Below are 18370 nucleotides of genomic sequence, written 5' to 3' on the forward strand. Positions count from 1 at the left end.
CGAGAATCTCGGCGGCCATTTTGAATATCGCCGAGACCGTCTGAAAGCATTGAGAAGCACGGAGAGCAGCGCGATGGGCAGGAAAGAGGGGGCTCTTTCCTGCCCCGACGTCACTAGACCACCAGGGAACATGGAATCCTGTAAGTACGGAACGGAGGTCAAAAAACGCTACCTTCGGACTATAAGACGCACCCCCCATTTTCCTCCCAAATTTTGGGGGAAAAAAGTGCGTCATAGTCCGAAAAATACGGTACCTTTGTGTGCAGTTCACAACCTAGATAAGTGCAATTACATAAGAAAATCCATCCTGGGTCACACCAATAGTCCATCTAGCCCAGTACTCTGCTTCTAACAGTGGCCAATCCAGGTCACAAGTACCTGACAGAATCTCAGAGAGTAGCAACAAAATTACTCTCTGACATAGGAGGAAGGAAATGCATCTTTGAGTCATAAAATATCAATATTTTGATATCTGGCCCAATGGTACATCTACTCCTCTGGGGGTAATAGTAAGAATCCACCCTTTCCATGAAAGTATGCACGGCTCCAGTGTCTTTGTTAAATTTGGGTACTTCTGCCTAGCTGCAGATTATACTGCCAATTTTCATTTACCAACAGTCTCCATGGGGGAACCCACATCAGATGCTTCCATGAGCTCTGAGCACTACTGGAATTTGTTTAGTAAAGAAATGCAATGTGCTTTTATTGGAGAAGTTTGCTCCCTTTCACAGTTGGCTTTACAATAAAGTAAAACACAAGAGACCAGGTGCAGCACTTGTGGTGATAACGGCATTCACCACCACCAGACACTGCTGTTATCCAGCCCCAGACCCCAGCTTCCTCTATTTCTCCCCTCTCATAATTATCAACCACCAGAAGTACTCAAGCAAAAATTAATTTCAGACTGTTAAAAAGTGTGTGGGTTGTTTTCGCCAGTACAGTTGGCTAGACTTGCACATTGGCTTGACAAGTTTCTCTTTCTAGAGGGAGAATTTTTGGTTAAGTATGGCTTTTGAACTTGTATTTATTCAAAATCTTATCAGAACAGCAAAGAACTTACTAACAAACATCAGTTGAAACACAAATTAGAGAAAGTATCTTTCCACAGAACACAATTAAATTGTAGCCACTGTAGCAAACCACTACCATTTTAAATGTTTTTCAATTTTTGGCTGCTTTTTTTGTTTAAATGCCATTTCTAGTGGGCCAATCTTGTCTTTAATTGTATTGTTACAAACTTGTTTATTGCATTTTGTGCCTCAGAAGAGATTTATTGAATCCTTTGTTGTTTTGTGGTATGTTTACAACTCTCAATAAAAAATCATTATAAAAAAAACGGTGGAAGTTGTTGCTGGAGAAGTAAAGTAAGAGTCATGGATTTGATATGGGTAACCAACCTAGCAGAGTTAAGTTCCTGGAAGAGAAGTCTACATATAGCTGAAGGAGACAGAAATGGCATGGAATGAGGCCTGAGGTGGCAGCGGGAGGAGAAGAAACCGTAGAAGGGGGGAGAGAAGCAGTGACTGTGCTGATGTGAGTTTTTGTTCAGGATAGGCCTTAGAAGGGAGAATGAAGAGAAAGATTTGTTGGGGGTGCGAGGTAAGTAAGAAAGAGTGACAGAAGATGAAGGAATTGCAGAGTGGCACTGGTGGGATGAATATGGATGAGAGACTGACTACTGGACATGGGATAAGGGTTCGTGAGAGGGAGTGACCTCTGGGGGGATGGGAGGATTAAGAGAAAGTTCTTCACTGCTGGGGAGGCGGAGGCAACTTCCATGAACGTCCCAACTGATGGCAGGGTTGTAGTTCTCAAAATACTTGTAACAAAAGTTGCAGACTACTGCTGTCAGGGAAGGAAAGGGATGTTCTGCCAAGTTCCACTGATGCTGAGAGTGAAAAAGCACCAGTATTTGCTGTGTGGTTGAGGCCTAGGGATGTTACTCAGTAAAGACAAAACGCTGTGGAAAGGTATCAAATGAACATGTTCAGTGTTACTTCTGAGAGGAGTGATTTCAAATATTCAGACGCTGTGCTATTTTACTTTGTGGAAGATATTCAGACTAGTGTGTGTAATGTTAGTGCCAAGCACAAGGTGACTGCATAGAGCACTGGTCCAAGCCGTGTCCTTGAGAGCAAGAAGCCTCTTAGCTCCCCAGTAGATCTGCATTATACTTTCTTCCTCTCTGCACTCACTGGCAGCAACCCTGCAACCATTATTTTAGGCAGATTCTATTTGCAAAATATTTTGGAAGCTTCCAAAACTGCTGCCTTGTAGTGATCTGAGATTCGTTTGGTAGCTGCAACATAGAACAGTAAAGCACAACTGAGCCCAACAGGCGAGACTGCTACAAACGGCTGGACTTTCCTTCTCTGCCTCCAGTCTCTTGGTCTGGGTCCTCCTCATTGCTCGTACTGGCCTTTTGTAGCATTCTGGGCCCAGTCAGGCCAATGATCAGAGCACCTATTGGAGCAGTAATCAGGATTGCCAGGAACGCCACTGTCAGGACATCCATTCCAAAGTCTTCCAGCTGTTCATCACCTCTGTGCCGTGCAGCATCCAAGGCCAAGGAGCCTATAGCAGCCTGCATGGAAAACAATAAAATTTAAGACAAGCATACCTCCCTTTTTTCTTATTTGTATGTATAGCCCCTTTGCACTTCAGGGCCTCTCTCTTTTCATCAGCATCACTGCAAACAGTCTACCGTTTGCTTTGCTTTGTTTTCCCTTACAAGCCTTATCCCACCTGAAACAAACATCCTTAAGTAAGGTACTGTGCCAGAAGGAGAGGAGCATGAAGTCTGCACAGGAGAGTGCTGATGCTGCTCTTCAGATGACCAATATTTATTTACCACATTTATATCCCACTATAGGGTTACCATACGGCTCCAGAAAAAGGAGGACACATTGATCCAGTCCGGGTTTTGCTTCCATTGAAAGCAATGGAAGTAAAATCCAGACTGGTTCAATCTGTCCTCCTTTTTCTGGAGCTATATGGTAACCCTTATCCCACATTATCTAGATTTAATCTAAGTAGGTCACAGTAGAACATCCATAAATTCAAACCATAACACACTTAGGGCTCCTTTTACCAAAGCAGTGGTAAGTGCTAGCGAGCAGCTTAAAAGGGCTTACTGTGAGCATGCTGAAGTGCCTTGTGATAAAAGCCCAATGTGCAGGTGCAAACCACACGCTAAAATTGTAAACATTTTTCTGAGGGGGATATGCTTGGGGGGGCAGGGGGGGCACGACTGTGCAAATCAGCGCAGCCACATTACCATGCGCTGATTAGCATGGGGTTAGTGCATGAGAACTACAGACTACAAATTAGGTGGTGGTAAGGGCTCACGTGCTAATTTTTGGTAATGTCCATGCACTAATGGCAACAGCAGAACCAGCCACTGGCTGTATTGCCAGCCAGTGTGAGAAGAGAGGTCCAACTTCGTTCCCTGATGTAGTTCCAGCAAAATAGGACATGCTATCAAGATCACATGTAAGATCAAGTGTGAAGACTGCCATTTTGGAATGAACAGATAAGTGTTACGTGCCGAGTTATAATAGTGGCATGTTACAGAATTGAACATAATGCAGAAGGTGTGCAACAAATTACAAGTTTACAATTGAGTAGTTGGGATACAGTATTTAAAAATTAGTAACTGAGACACTATCAAGGTTTTTGAGACTAAGCGGGAAATGAAGGGTTTTTTTTTTTTTAAATAACCAGAGATTGAAGCAAGCTCCGATCTAGATGAGCAATAGTTACCACAGTCATGAGCGTTTTCAATTGAGGTCTTTTTTTCCCCATTTTTTTTTTTTGTAAGGGTTTAGTCATATAATTATTTATTTAGACTGGTGGTTTCAAGGAACTGGTAGTGCTCCCAAATAGTGAGCAATTTAAGGTTTGATTGCTAATAATATTAGTGCAAGGCCATTAATCTGGAAAATTAGCCATTTTCCAATTGCAGTAAAAACTGCCTTAGCACACGGGGAAAACCTGTTTAAAGGAACACCAAGGCCACTTTTTACTGCAGCTTAGTAAAGGTTTCCATAACAATTAAGACAATTACACAAAATCATCGTACAAAATCAACTGCCACATGTAATCCGTTGGGTTTGAGCCCTGGCCGAGGCCAGCAGAGCGCCGACCCAGGCCAAGGGGAGACCGACCCACCACTGCACACCCCAGCTACTCAAACCCCTAACCTACCCTCCCCCGCAGCACCTCAGGAAGAAAGGGAAATAGGCATGCAGGCGGGCCTCGCGGCCGAACAGGAACCCAGGCACTCAGAGCCACTCGTGCGGGCCTCACAGCCAAACTGGAACCCAGACACACACAGGAGGGGGTGAAAGAACCCAGGAGTCCCCCCCTGGGACCCCAAGGTACCAGCCACATGCTGACCACCAGCCACAGGGCAAAGGGAGTAACAAAGGAACCAGAGCAGGGCCACCCCCCCCCCCCCCCCAGGGGACCAGCGCAGGACAGGGGAACTAATACAGGAAAGCTCCCTGCGGGTGGATGAAAAGACAACAGCCCCAAAGGACCCCCTTCCCTGGGGCCAAGGGGAGAAAGAACACCCCACCCCCACAAGCCAGAGACAGGAGCAGCAAACAAAAGGAAAACCTAGGTCCCAGCCAAATGCCAGGAAAAAGACACAAAAGAAGAGAAAGGAAATCTCTGACAGAACACCCAGAAGACAGAGGCAGAGCCACAGCACACAAGGGGTTAAACTTACTGAGCCAGCAGGCAGGCACAGGAGGGAAGGAGATCCTTAACTAAACAAACAAACAAACAAACAGAGAGAAAGCTCCCAACTGGGAGCATAGCCCCACTGAACAAACACACAGCGGCTTCCCACTGAGAACTGCAAGCAGTGAGGGAGAGCCCAGCTGGAGGCCGTGAGCTGATTACAGCTCCACACACACACACTGAAACCAGCTAACACAAACAGAGGGCAGGGAATAGGAATCCCTGAACAGAAACACAGATCAAAGCCAGAGCACGTTCTGACTAAGAACTGTCCGGCTTTCTAGTCACAAAGAAATGTAACGCCAAAGCAGGGAAGGCAGAAGGAAGCAGGCTAAAGTACACCCCCTGACGTCAGTCGGACCCTGCCAGCCAATCAGGAATGAAGTCCACCCCCTTCCCTTGCCAAACTGGCAGAATCATACCACCACAATTTAGTTAGCATATAAGCTACCTAAAGTCTGGTGAACACAAATCATTTTGGAGAAGCCTGGTGAAACAAAAATCTTTAGCTATCTCCTAAAGAAAGATCATTCCATATAGTTGGACCAGCAACAAAAAAATGTGTGAACGAATCTCCTCCAGATGAACCTGGTGAAAAGAGAGACCTCCAAACAAATATTTTCCTTCAGATCTTAATGTTCTAGAGCGGTGGTTCTCAACCTGTTGTGACACACCTGACAGACAATGTTCATCTATGTGACACATCAAACACAAACCCACAGCTGAAGAGACCATGCCTAAATATTACCAAGTTTAGTATGAATTTACCTATCCCATGTCAAAAAGCTGTATGCAACACATCAGGCCCAGATTTCTTACCTATACAACAAAACAAATACATATTCAAATTCTAGTACCACTTCAGTAACAGCAACACAAACTTCCTCCACTGCCAAAAATACAGTGAAGCAAAACAAAAACCTGCAAATACGTTACTCAGAAACTATATAGCAAACAGAACTGATACACAGCAGACCTGCAACATTTTCATTTGGGGCTGGGAGGCAGCAGCTATTATTGAAGGTAGTGGGGAAGCAGAAATAGGGACCAGTTACAGGGATTTCAAGAACCTGACTCAAGATTGCTGGTCTCCTCAGCTTGCAGGCACTGATGGTTGCAAAGGAAACGTAGGCTTGCTGTCTACACCAAAAGTTTGCAACATACCTCCCAACTCTTGGGGACACACTGGTTGAGAACCACTGTTCTAGAGAAGTGGTTCCAAAACCTGGTCCTGGAGGCACTCATGAATATTCATTGTGGATTTACTGAAAATCTGTCTGGCTAGGGTGCCTCTAGGACCAGGTTTGGGAACTACTGCTCTAGAGAGACAATATACCTTTAAATAAATACTTGGAGGTACATCATCATGCAGTACTTTAAATATTAACAATATCGTCAATCAAATTCACGAAACAATATGTAATCAAAGAAGTTTGATAAGTTGAGGGGTAATTTGATCAGTCCTAGCCAATCCTCCAAGTATGCGTGCAGCAGAATTTTTAACTACTTGTAAAGCCCTCAACACGGTTTGAGGAAAATCACAAAAAAAGGACCCTGAGGGATCATCCCGATGGCCGCAAACACCTTATGTTTTGGCAGCACAGCCTGTCTCTTCCAGAAGATCAGGAGCTTATGATGAAAGCTGCCCTTGGGTATGTCGCTGGGTACTAATCGCTAGATTACCCTTAAGACACTGAGCATCTTAATCCAACCCAAAGCATTATGAACCACCGGTACCTTCAGAATGCACTTCTCAAAAGTATTATGTAAAACAGAGGTCTGTGGCGAAGCTCATCGCAATACAAATAAGAATCGGGAGGCTGTGAAGACTGGTAATGGAATTCAAGAATGCATGGGATAAACATAGAGGAACACTACATAGAAAAAGAATGGAAACCAATTAAAGCAAAAAAAAAAAAAACAACACTGAAAACAATCTTATAACAGGAGTAAGCTTTGATGGCAGCTTCAGAGTTTGGAAAGTAAGACCAGCACCGGGCAGACTTCTACAGTCTGGGTCTCATAACTGGCAAAAATAGATCAGAATCAAGGCTGGAGTGGGCTTCAATGGCAACTCCAGTAGTTAGGAAGACCAGTGCCAGGCAGACTTCTACGGTCTATGCCCCAAATTGGCAAGGACAGACAGATTAAGTGTGACAGCATTTAATCATGAAAAAAAAATGGAACCTGAACAGAGAGCCAGATTCTTTTTTTTTTAAAGTTTTTTATTTATACATTTTTCAATAATATACATAGCCATAGACAAAGCTTGTATGTCCATCCTTTGGTTGATATAGCCTAAAATAACTACTGCAAACTTCAACTTATACAACCTAAAAATCTTTTACAAAACAAATCTTTAAACCCCATCCTCTCTTCCCCACCCCCCTCTCCCTTCTCTATGTCTGTGTGACTGATGGTTCTGTATTCACATTTGCGGATGACCACTTAGTGTATAAGTCCCATATCTTATGGTGCTGAGCTATTTGTCCATTCCGCATTGCAGTAAGTTTGGACATCAACTGGATGGATTTCAATTTTTCCAGGACTGTTGATAGTTCTGGCAGCTGTGGTTTTTTCCATGATGCCGCCAGGACCATCTTGCCCGACACAAATACCTGAGCGGCAAACCGATGGATGCTCTTTTTAACTCCTGACGGCCTAACAGACAATTGTCCATTTTCATCGGGTATTCTGTGTCTGTCACCTTATTTACATAATCAACAATTTTTTCCCAATATCTTTGCGCATGGTCGCAGGACCACCAAATGTGATACATATCCCCTACCATACCGCATTGCCGCCAACATAGATCGGAGCCCGATTTAAACATATTAACCAGGCGGCTAGGGGTGTAGTACCAGCAATACAAAATCTTATGCCCATTTTCAACCATTGCGCTGGATACTGACACTCTTAGTAGGGATCTAAAGGCCTGTGCCCATTGTGCGGGTTCATATGAAGCCCCTAATGCTATTTCCCATTTTTTTGTCTAGTGTTCCACCGGTAAGAAGTGTGACGTAAGAGCTTTATATAGCCTTGAAATACTACCTCTATCTCCACCCCCCATTAGCCCTTTTTCTAGTGTTGTTTCGACTAAGCTAAGCTCCTCTCTTGCTTTACGATTAATGAAATCTCGCACCTGGTAATATTGGAAGGCTTGTAGAGGTGAAAGCCCATGATCCTGACATAGCACTTGAAATGAGGGAATGTCTCCCTCCTCACACATCTGTCCCAACTCATATAAGCCCATGGCCTCCCAATCCTTATAAGCTGTATCTACTGCCCCTGGTCTGAACTGGGGGGTAAATCTAAGAAATGCATGCTTAAAGTATATTCGCCCTGGAAAAAAAACTTCTCCCTAACCCTGTACTAGGTGTTCAGTGGCCATTGAATCAGATGAGGACTCCTTCCAATTATCTCTTTCAATTTATATTTCGGTAACCAAGGTATTGCTCTAAGTGGCCAGAGTGCCAGATTCAACTCTGGCCACCTTGTCAGGCAGACTGAAGAGACCATGCCAACATTTACTATGTTATGTAATAATGATTAATCAGAACCAGGAGAACTAAGTGAATGAAGATTTCTTAACATATGTGAATGCAATAGAAAAAAAAAATCATTCTATTTATTTTGCAGAAAAAAAAAGAACAGTTGCACTTTTTATATGACTTGAATCCCACCAGACATGTTCTGTCAAGGAGTAACTAGATAAAAAGGTCGGTGTGTAAACTCTGCTCCAGTTCCTTTTGGCTCAGTGCTACCAAATTCATCCCAGTGTATTGTCAGTCCCACTCAACACTTACCTGCACTGTGGCTTTTGGGATCCATGCCAGCGAGACAAAGATTTTTTCTTTCAGGTTAAAGCCAGCACAGCACACCATGATAAATGTCACACAAATGCGTATGGTTAAAGCGATACCCAGTGTGGCTACACAGAGTCCTAGAGTAGGTGCAGAAACAGGAATTAAAACTTAATAAGGACAGAACAAATGTGAAAGGATCAATTTCATTATCTGAAAAGAGCATAAAACTCAAAAACCAACCACCAAGTGATCACCTAGAGCAGGGCTTGACAAATCCCAGATGCCAGATCACCATGGCACCCAGGATTTCAAACCCCAAAAGCTTTTTTCCCCTATTCACAGCACAAACAGCTTTCCTGGCTCTGTGAAGCAATCAGGCTGTACACATACTTGAGTCACACTGTGCAGGATGTTCAGGAAGTTTCGCGGGACTTGAAACTGTGAGACTTCCCAACTTCCTGTACTGCATGGCTCAAGTATGTGGAGAGCCTGATCGCTGTGCAAAGCCAGGAAAGTCACTTCAAAGTGCTGTGAATAGGGAGGGAAAAGCTGGTGACAGAGGCGGGGGGGGGGGGGGGGGGGGGGGGAGGAGATGAGAGAGAGAGACAGACAGACAGAGATTGAGATTAACGGGAACCCAGGTCATGGTGATATGTGAAACAAAGACAGTTGCCTCTTTGCTTCACATATCACACACAGAAATTCATATTCGAACCAACCTAACAAATTCTGTTCATAGGGGTACTCCTAGACACAGTACAAGTCAGGGCTCATCTTCTCAAAGATGGTAATCGAAAAGTGTCTGCTCTTTGCAAACAGCAGAGTCAGACCTACCACAGCTCACAACATCCTTGGACTGTTAGGTCGGGGTGGCTACTGTTCATGTCGTCCCATTTGTAAGATGACGCACGTGACCTTTTTAGTGGCATCTCAAATGCCACTGGAATCAACATTTACAGCACTGTCCAGAAGAATCCCAGTCCCTCTAGCAGTGAAGCACCCTTTATTGGTGGCAACATCTACGAAACCTTCTAGAAGTTTGTCCTTTTTACCTTCAACAGCCACAAATTATTCTCACCACAGATACTTTACTGTGGGCATCGGGGGTGAGGGTGTACATGTAAATCTACATACTCGGAGATTGTAGAGCAACAGAGACAGGTCTCCACATCAACTCCCTATGTGCCTGTAATTTAGGTAGAAGCCATCCTCAATGCTATCAGAACTTTTTGAAAATGGCTCTTTGGCAGATTCTCATTTGTACAGATAATCAAGTTGCCATGTTTTACATAAATAGGGGTGGGGGTGGGGAGTTCAGGATCTCTCCATCTCTGTTAAGAAGCCTTAAAAAATTGTAATCTTGTGCTTCCACGCAGGTCAGCCTACAGGCCTCCTATATGCTGGTGATATCAACTTGCAGACTTCCTTATTCGTTACCTAGACCTACACTAAATGGTCCCTCGACAACTCTGTAGATCAGTCTTGATTCTAGAGATTGGAAACTATGTACAGATGTGTTTGCCTCATAAGACAACAGCAACAGACAGAAGAAGTGGACACAGATTTAATTGAAAACATTGAAAATATAGCTGTGAGAGGGAAAGTACTACTAATAGGTGATTTTAATATGCCAGATATTGATTAGGGTATTCCTACTGCAGGGTCTTTTAGAAGCAGGAAGATCCTGGATTTTCTACAGAAGGAACTATTCCAACAGTTGGTAATGGAACCCATGCGGAATGGGGGCATATTGGAATTTAATGCTTACTAATTGGGAGAGTGTTTCTGATGTTATACTAGATGACCATCCAGTGATCACCAGATAGCGTGGTTTAATATTAAGATAGGTGTGGAGAGGGTTCATTCAAAAGTGAAGGTTCTAGATAAAAAAAAAAATCTAACTTTATTCAGATGGGGGATTACATTAAGTAATTGCTGTTTGGATGGGAACATCTGGAAGCCGTTGGAAAGCAGTGGGCAAAACTGAAAGGAACTATTGTAAGGGCAACAAACCTATCTGCAAGGAAAGTAAATAAAAGTAAGAGGAAAAAGGAGGCCGCTTTAGTTCCAAAAAGTAGCAACTAGAAAAAGGTAAGGAAAAAAAAAAAAGAGGTTAGCCTTTATAAACTACAAGAGATCACAGAAAAAGGAGAACAGGCAACAATATCTGGAAAAGCTAAAAGAAGCTGGTAGGAAAGCAAAGATGCAAATGTAAAATAGCCAATATGGTAAAATAGGGGGACAAGACATTTTTTTAAAGATATGTTAGTGATAGGAGGAAGTGCAAAAGTGGCACTGTGAGACTCAAAGGTGAAGGGGGAGGAACATGTAGAAGCTGATAAAGATAAGGCGGAATTGCTGAAACAAATATTTTTGTTCTGTGCTCACAGCTGAAGGACAGGAAGCAGGATCACAGAAGACAAGCATAAATAGAAATGGAGAGGTGGTAGTCCCTTAACGATTTTCAGAGGACTGTCTTAATAAGGAGCTGGCTAAACTAAAGGTGGACAAAGTGATGGGGCCAGATGGCAAACATCTGAGGGTACTGAAGGGAAGTTCTAGCGGCTCCGCTAGCTGACCTTTTCAATGCTTCCTTAGAATCAGGAGTAGTGCCGGAGCACTGGAGAAGGGCAGATGTGGTCTCTCTCTACAAAAGCAGAAGTAAGGAAGAGGTTGATAACTACAGGCCTGTAAGTCTGACTCCTGTGGTAAGTAAATTAATGGAAATGCTTTTAAAACAGAGAATAGTAAAGTTTTTGAAATCCAATGGATTACAGGACCCGAGGCAACATAGTTTCACTAGAGGCAAGTCTTGTCAGACAAATCTGATTAAATTCTTTGATTGGGTGATCAGCGAGTTGTATCAAGGGAGAGCGCTAAATGTAGTATATTTAGATTTTAGCAAAGCCTCTGACACAATTCCGCATAGATGAATAATAAATAAACTGAGAATGCTCGGTATGGACCTTAGAGTGACTGACTGGGTTAAGAACTAGTTGAGTGGACGACAACAGAGGATACTGGTAAATGGAGCTCATTCTATGGAAAAGGATGTTACCAGTGGTGTGCCACAAGGTTCGGTTCTTTTCAACATTTTTGTAAGCAATATTGCTGAAGGGCTGTCTGGTAAGGTTTGCCTCTTTGTGGATGATACCAAAATCTATAATAGGGTAGACACCCTTGATGGCTGGATAACATGAGGAAGGACTTAGCAAAGCTAGACGAATGGACTGGAATTTGGCAGTTTAGATGTAATGGTAAAAAATGCAGGCTCATGCATTTGGGTTGCAAAATCTTGAGGGAATGGTACAATTTAGTGATGAAGAACTTTTGTGAACAGAGAAGCAGGACTTGGGTGTGATCATATGTGATGATCTTAAGGTGGCCAAACGGGTAGAAAAGGTGACGGCAAAAGCTAGAAGGATGCTTGGGGTGCAGAGAAGAGGAATGGCCAGTAGGAAAAAGGAGGTGATGATGCCCTGTATAAGACTCTGGTGAGACCTTATTTAGAATATTGTGTACAATTCTGGAGAATGCACCTTCAAAAAGATATAAACAGGATGGAGTTGGTCCAGAGGGTGGCTACTAAAACAGTTAGTGGTCTTCGTTATAAAGCATATGGGGACAGACAAAGATCTGAATATGTATACTTTGGAAGAAAGGTGAGAGTGTGTAGATAAGATAGAGAAATTTAAAAAAAAAAACAACCTCATGCCGCATAAATGCATAGGAGGAGAGACTCTTTCAATTGAAAGGAAGCTCTGGAACAAGGAGACATAGGATGAAGGTGAAAGAGGATAAAATTAACCTGAGGAAAATACATCTTCATGGAAAGAGTGATCAATATGTGGAACTGCCTCCCGGTGGAAGTGGAGGAGAAGAAAACAGTATCTGAATTCAAGAGAGCTTGGGACAAGTACATAGGATCTTTAAGGGAGCGATAGAGAGAATAGATGGCGTAGTAGATGACATGGTGGCAGACTGGATATGCCACATGGTCTTTATCTGCCTACATTTTTCTCTGTTTCTAATGCCCTGCTTTGTGCTCCATCAGACTGACAGATCGTTTTTTGACACACAACACTTCACCTCTAACACCACATTCCAGTATTCAGGGAATGACAGGAAATCTTAGCTTTCAGAAAACTCTCAACTAAAAGATCATATACATCTAAATTGACTCGTTTTATTCACTTAAGTAGGGAGCATAACAGATCCCACCCCTTCTTTGACACAGGATGTATTGGATTATCTTAAAATACCACTGCAAAGATAGTACAAACGATGCAATGATCCAATAAGACCACAAGCCTGCAGAGCCACCTCCAACCCCAACCCGCCATCCCATTCCCAGAAGCATAGCATGCAAGAGTAATACAATCAATAGAAATCCTCTCCCCTATCCCTCCCCCCACCACACACAAGAGAACAGCCTACAGGAGGATGATAGCACCAGCAAGCCAAAAGCTTGATACTAATGAAGAGCTATCAAGATGAAGAACCCAGTGTATGTCCTGACATGTGATGTCTCCAAGAGTAGGTGTCCCAAACCTTGTGAAAGGCCAATAACCATCGACTGCATAGCAGTCAGTTTAGAACAGTAACTAGGGAGGGTGCTACAAGATCTTTCCAAGCTGACGCCAGAGCTAATTTACTAGCTGTGAAGAAGGTCGTAGTGAGCTTATGTATTTTAGATTTTATCCCAACAGGTTTGAAGTGTAGAAGACATGTCTCTGTTCGCAAAGGGTACTGCACTTGGATGACTTGTTGAAGCATAGTGAGAACAGTCGTTCAAAAGGACTGCACCTTGGGACAAGTCCACCATATATGATACATATCACCCAAGGCGCCACAAAGCCGCCAGAACTGTCAGTCACCATGGTTAAACACTCTAAGCAGTCTTTGAGGGGTACAGTACCACTGACATAGAATTTTATACCTGGTTTTTTTAATCATATTACTAGTTATGGAGACCTTAAGGAGATGATGGAAGCTCTTCTCCCATTTCCAAATTTCAAAAGACAGTGCCATATCAGTCTCCCATTGCTTAATATAGTATGTAATAGGTGTATGAAATGAGAGCTAGATACAGCCTAGAAATGCAGCCCCTACCCTCATTACCCCACTCTGAGTGTTTCCTCTAAACCTAGTTAGACCTGTATCATACAAAATAGATAATCCTGTATCTTGCTGTATTGAAAGATGATGAGAGCCAGAGAGTCCATGTTCTTCCTGCAATTTTGAGTATGGGAAGATTTCAACTTTCTCCCAAATTTGGCCCGAAGTGTGTTGGGACTTGTGTTGCCCAATGTTGGAAGCTAAAATCCACAGATGAAACAGAAAGCAGCCTTTACACAAATACCAGGAATAAACTCCAATGTTAAGAGCTAACATGACAGGTACAGGGGGCAAAACAAATTGCTGTTTGTAAAAAATATTGCCTATCTGGAAAAAATTGTTCCCAAATTCGGTGCCAGCTGAAAAGAATATTACCTAGCCCCGTTTGGCTATGTGATAAAGGGAGTGCGAAGGAAGCCAAAGGATTGCCCAAAGTGGGGTAGAACCTGGGCACGGCTGTTCATATCATACCCAAAGCTCAAAGGAACTACATAACCATTCAGCAAGAATACAGGGTTGGGACGCCTGCTAGTATAAAACAAAATTGGGAACCACCATCCCTCCCTGCCTTTTAGGTTGATAAAGGACTGCTCTGTGCACCTCTTGGTGGGTGCTATCATCAATTATAGGGGAAGACCTTTCACTGGAAGGTGTAAAAAAAAAAAAAACTGTCACAGTATAGGCACTGGCAGAGCCATAAATAAATAAAGCAATTTTGGTAAGACCATCATTTTTAAGGCCTGAACCCTGCCTATCCACGACAGATTTAGACCCTCCCACCTATCCAACTCTGCAAATAGCTCAGCCACTTTAGAGGAAAAATTAGTTTTAAAAGAGATCCTCTGGGGCAGATGTGATATTAACTTCTAAATATTTGATAGGATGGGAGGCCCAATTATAGGGAAACTGTTGTCACAACTGACATTCCTTCGCCGGAGCTATGGTTACATTTAAAATCTCAGATTTGGACATATTTACTCAAAAGCCAGAGACTCTTATATGTGGCCAAAACTGCATCTATCTGGGATAAGGAGGGGTCTGGCTTAGTAAGCGTGAGAAGCGCATCATCCACAAAAAGCGAAATCTTCAATTCTGAATGACCCCCAGGGAATATGGATAACCTGGGCCAGCGGCTCTATCATGATAGCAAAAAGCAAAGGAAAGATAGCACAACTTGCCACATGACCCAATGAAGTGGTAACGTGGGAGTAAAGGTTCTATTAATTTTTAAGACAAGCCACTGGAGTGACATTGAGCAACTGAAGCCAATGGAAGAAACATCCCACAAATCCTAATTTACCTAAAACAGAGAACATAAAAGGCCAAGCTACATGAACAAATGCCTTCTCCGCATCGAGAGAAAACAGCACATGTATCACTTGTCCACACATGATGCATGAGATGTAGAGTTTGGCAAATATTATCAAATGTATGTCTCCCAGTGATGAACCCCACTTGATCCTCATGGATAAGAGAAGTAGGTATCGCTGCGGACTCTAAAGCCAGTATTTTGGTGAAAATTTTATTAATCAGTGAAATAGGGTGATAAGAAGTGCAAAATAAAGGATCCTTGCCTGGTTTCTGGAGCAAAGTAACAAATGCTAAATGCCAGATGGAGGACAGCTCCTCCCTATCATCAAATTCACTGAAAACAGCAATAACGGAGCTAAATGACTAACAAAACATTTATAAAACTTATTAGAAAAAACATCCGGTCCAGGAGCCTGTCCGTTAGGAAGATCACATATAGCCCCCAGAACCTCATCCAGTTCAACAGCCTGGGATAGATCTGCTGCTGCATCAGTGAGGTGAGGAAAAGAGAGACCGCCAAGATATTGCTCTATGGCATCGACTGTGACTGAGTTATCAGAGCTATAGAGTTCTATATAATAATGCAAAAATGTGTCACAAATAGCCAAGGTAGATGTGTGCTTTGACCCATTTTCATCACAAATCGAGTAAATATTTATTTATTTTGTTACATTTGTACCCCGCGCTTTCCCACTCATGGCAGGCTCAATGCGGCTTACATGGGGCAATGGAGGGTTAAGTGACTTGCCCAGAGTCACAAGGAGCTGCCTGTGCCTGAAGTGGGAATTGAATATGAATTTGTCCAGCTTGATTTTCAATTTATTAGCTAATAAGCAACTAGCCTTATTGCCGTGTTCATAGTAGGCCTGGCGAGCATGCTGTAAGTGATCCGTAACTGTAACTCGTGAAGCTGCAATGTCAAAGTGTGAAGCTTCCCGTCTTTGTAAAATGTCAGGGCAAAAGGATGGCACCACTTATACTGGATATCCTGATTACGGCGCTGCATAATCACCGGCTTCAACTCCCAGTGCTGGCAAAGGGTAGCCGCTGCCAAATCTCCATAAATTGCGACAATGTGAGTATCCCATGTAAATTGTTCCATTGCACATATCTTTTTAAGCACTTGTTCTTTCAATGTATAGCTAGTGAAGTACGCCACAATATCATAGGGTTTATTGTTTTTTTGGCAGCCCTAGAGCCTGGTGTACTTTATCTAGCTAAATGGAAAAAGAGTATCCACCTGCTTTGAACCTTCAGACAGCAATAAACTGACCAACTGCTGAACCATGTGCTCACAGTCCACATAGGCAGAAATCTCAGGCAAGCCTCAAAAAATGGAGGCTCTGGGGACAGCCTCAATTCTCAAGGTCTTCTATTTTATCCTGGGTCAGCGCCTGAACCTGAACCTCCCGAGGCTGTTTGTCCAGCAATCCGATGGTGTCCTGCTGCTCATCTAAGTGCTGATCTGCATCCTTGATCCTGTGCCCCAACTCACCGACCTCAGCGTGAAGATCTGCTCCCAGCGAACAAGCTCCTCTGGCACTGCCTTCATATCAGTTTTAATTTCACGTGTGTGTGTGTGTGCAGGGGGGGGGGGGGGGGTGGCCATGTCCCCGTATGCAGAATCCTTAAGAGCAAACAGGTCCAGAGACAGTGATGGTGAAGTGATTACCTCCTGCCAAGAGAGCTCTGGCCCCGCTGTCATACTAGAGCCCGCCACGTGATCCGCTTCAGAGCCCTTGAAGTATGCAAATGCCTGTAAATTCACTCTCTTGGGATTGTTGCTCATCCTGTTTAACACAGTCCGCCACTCAAATAGGTAGCAAAAGCACTTTAAAAGTTGCCAACAGCTAAATTAAATAGGAGTATCCGGAGCTGCCAACTCAGGCTGCCATTCAAGTCGGTGATGTCACTTCCCTTGTGTTGGATTATCTTCCTCACCCATCTAATCTGAGTCTCAAAACCAACTCGCGTCATCTTTCTACCTTATCCACACACTCTGACAAGGCTGAAAGAAAGCCAAATCTTCCTTCACCCTTTAGTGTCTCAGTTCATAAAGATCCCAAAAAACAGGAAGGCAAGCGATCTGCAAGATCCAATAGAAGGGGAAGGGAAATGGAACTTGATATACCACCTTTCTGAGGTTTTTGCAACTACATTCAAAGCGGTTTACATATATTCAGGTACTTATCTTGTACCAGGGGCAATGAAGGGTTAAGTGATTTGCCCAGAGTCACAAGGAGTTGCAACCAAACAGCAGATCACACAAACAAAATCTATTGAAATATGTAGATAATGATGAAGAAAAGGCAAATTTGCTAAATAGATACTTTTGTTCTGTTTTTACTGAAGAAAATCCGGGAGAAGGACCGCGATGGTCTGGCAAAAGTTCATTTGAGAATGGAGTGGATATAGCACCGTTCACAGAAGAGAGTGTCTATGAACAACTTGAAAAGCTAAAGGTGGACAAAGCCATGGGACCGGATGGGATCCACCCCAGGATATTGAGGGAGCTCAGAGAGGTTCTGGCGGGTCCTCTTAAAGATTTGTTTAATAAATCCTTAGAAACGGGAGAGGTTCCAAGGGATTGGAGAACGGCGGAAGTGGTCCCTCTTCACAAAAGTGGTGATAGGGAAGAAACTGGAAACTACAGGCCGGTAAGCCTCACTTCTATTATTGGAAAAGTAATGGAAGTGATGCTGAAGGAAAGGATAGTGAATTTTCTGGAAGAAAATGAGCTGCAAGATCGGAGACAACATGGTTTTACCAAAGGGAAATCGTGCCAAAAGTATCTCATTGAATTCTTTGATTGGGTGACCAGAGACTTGAACTGTGGACGTGCTATAGACGTAATCTACTTAGATTTCAGTAAGGCTTTTGACACGGTTCCCCACAGGAGGCTCTTAAATAAACTGGATGGGCTGAAGATGGGACCCAAAGTAGTGAACTGGATTAGGAACTGGTTGACGGACAGGCGCCAGAGGGTGGTGGTGAATGGAGTTCGCTCGGAGGAGGGAAAGGTGAGTAGTGGAGTGCCTCAGGGATCGGTGCTGGGGTCGATTCTGTTCAATATATTTGTGAGTGACATTGCCGAAGGGTTAGAAGGTAAAGTTTGCCTATTTGCGGATGATACTAAGATTTGTAACACAGTGGACACCCCGGAAGGAGTGGAAAACATGAAAAAGGATCTGAAAAAGCTAGAAGAATGGTCTAAGGTTTGGCAATTAAAATTCAATGCGAAGAAATGCAAAGTGATGCACTTAGGGAGTAGAAATCCACGGGAGGCGTATGTGTTAGGCGGGGAGAGTCTGCTAGGTACGGACGGGGAGAGGGATCTTGGGGTGATAGTATCTGAGGATCTGAAGGCGACGAAACAGTGTGACAAGGCG

At 43.4% G+C, this 18370-nt stretch overlaps 1 protein-coding gene across 1 annotated transcript in view; it reads right to left on the minus strand.

Annotated features, from left to right (window-relative positions):
- Window positions 1-220: 220 nt before the first annotated feature.
- The window catches only part of SLC9B2 (solute carrier family 9 member B2), a 90771-nt gene continuing 72621 nt past the window's right edge, over window positions 221-18370 (minus strand). Inside the window, exons 11-12 of the mRNA XM_030190759.1 lie at window positions 8553-8689; window positions 221-2584 (exon numbers count right to left, since the gene is read on the minus strand). Coding sequence (XP_030046619.1) covers window positions 2348-2584; window positions 8553-8689 — 374 coding nt within the window. The 3' untranslated portion in view covers window positions 221-2347. The remainder of the gene's footprint in view (window positions 2585-8552; window positions 8690-18370) is intronic.

Source organism: Microcaecilia unicolor, chromosome 2, assembly GCF_901765095.1.
Source record: "Microcaecilia unicolor chromosome 2, aMicUni1.1, whole genome shotgun sequence".
NCBI lineage: Eukaryota > Metazoa > Chordata > Amphibia > Gymnophiona > Siphonopidae > Microcaecilia > Microcaecilia unicolor.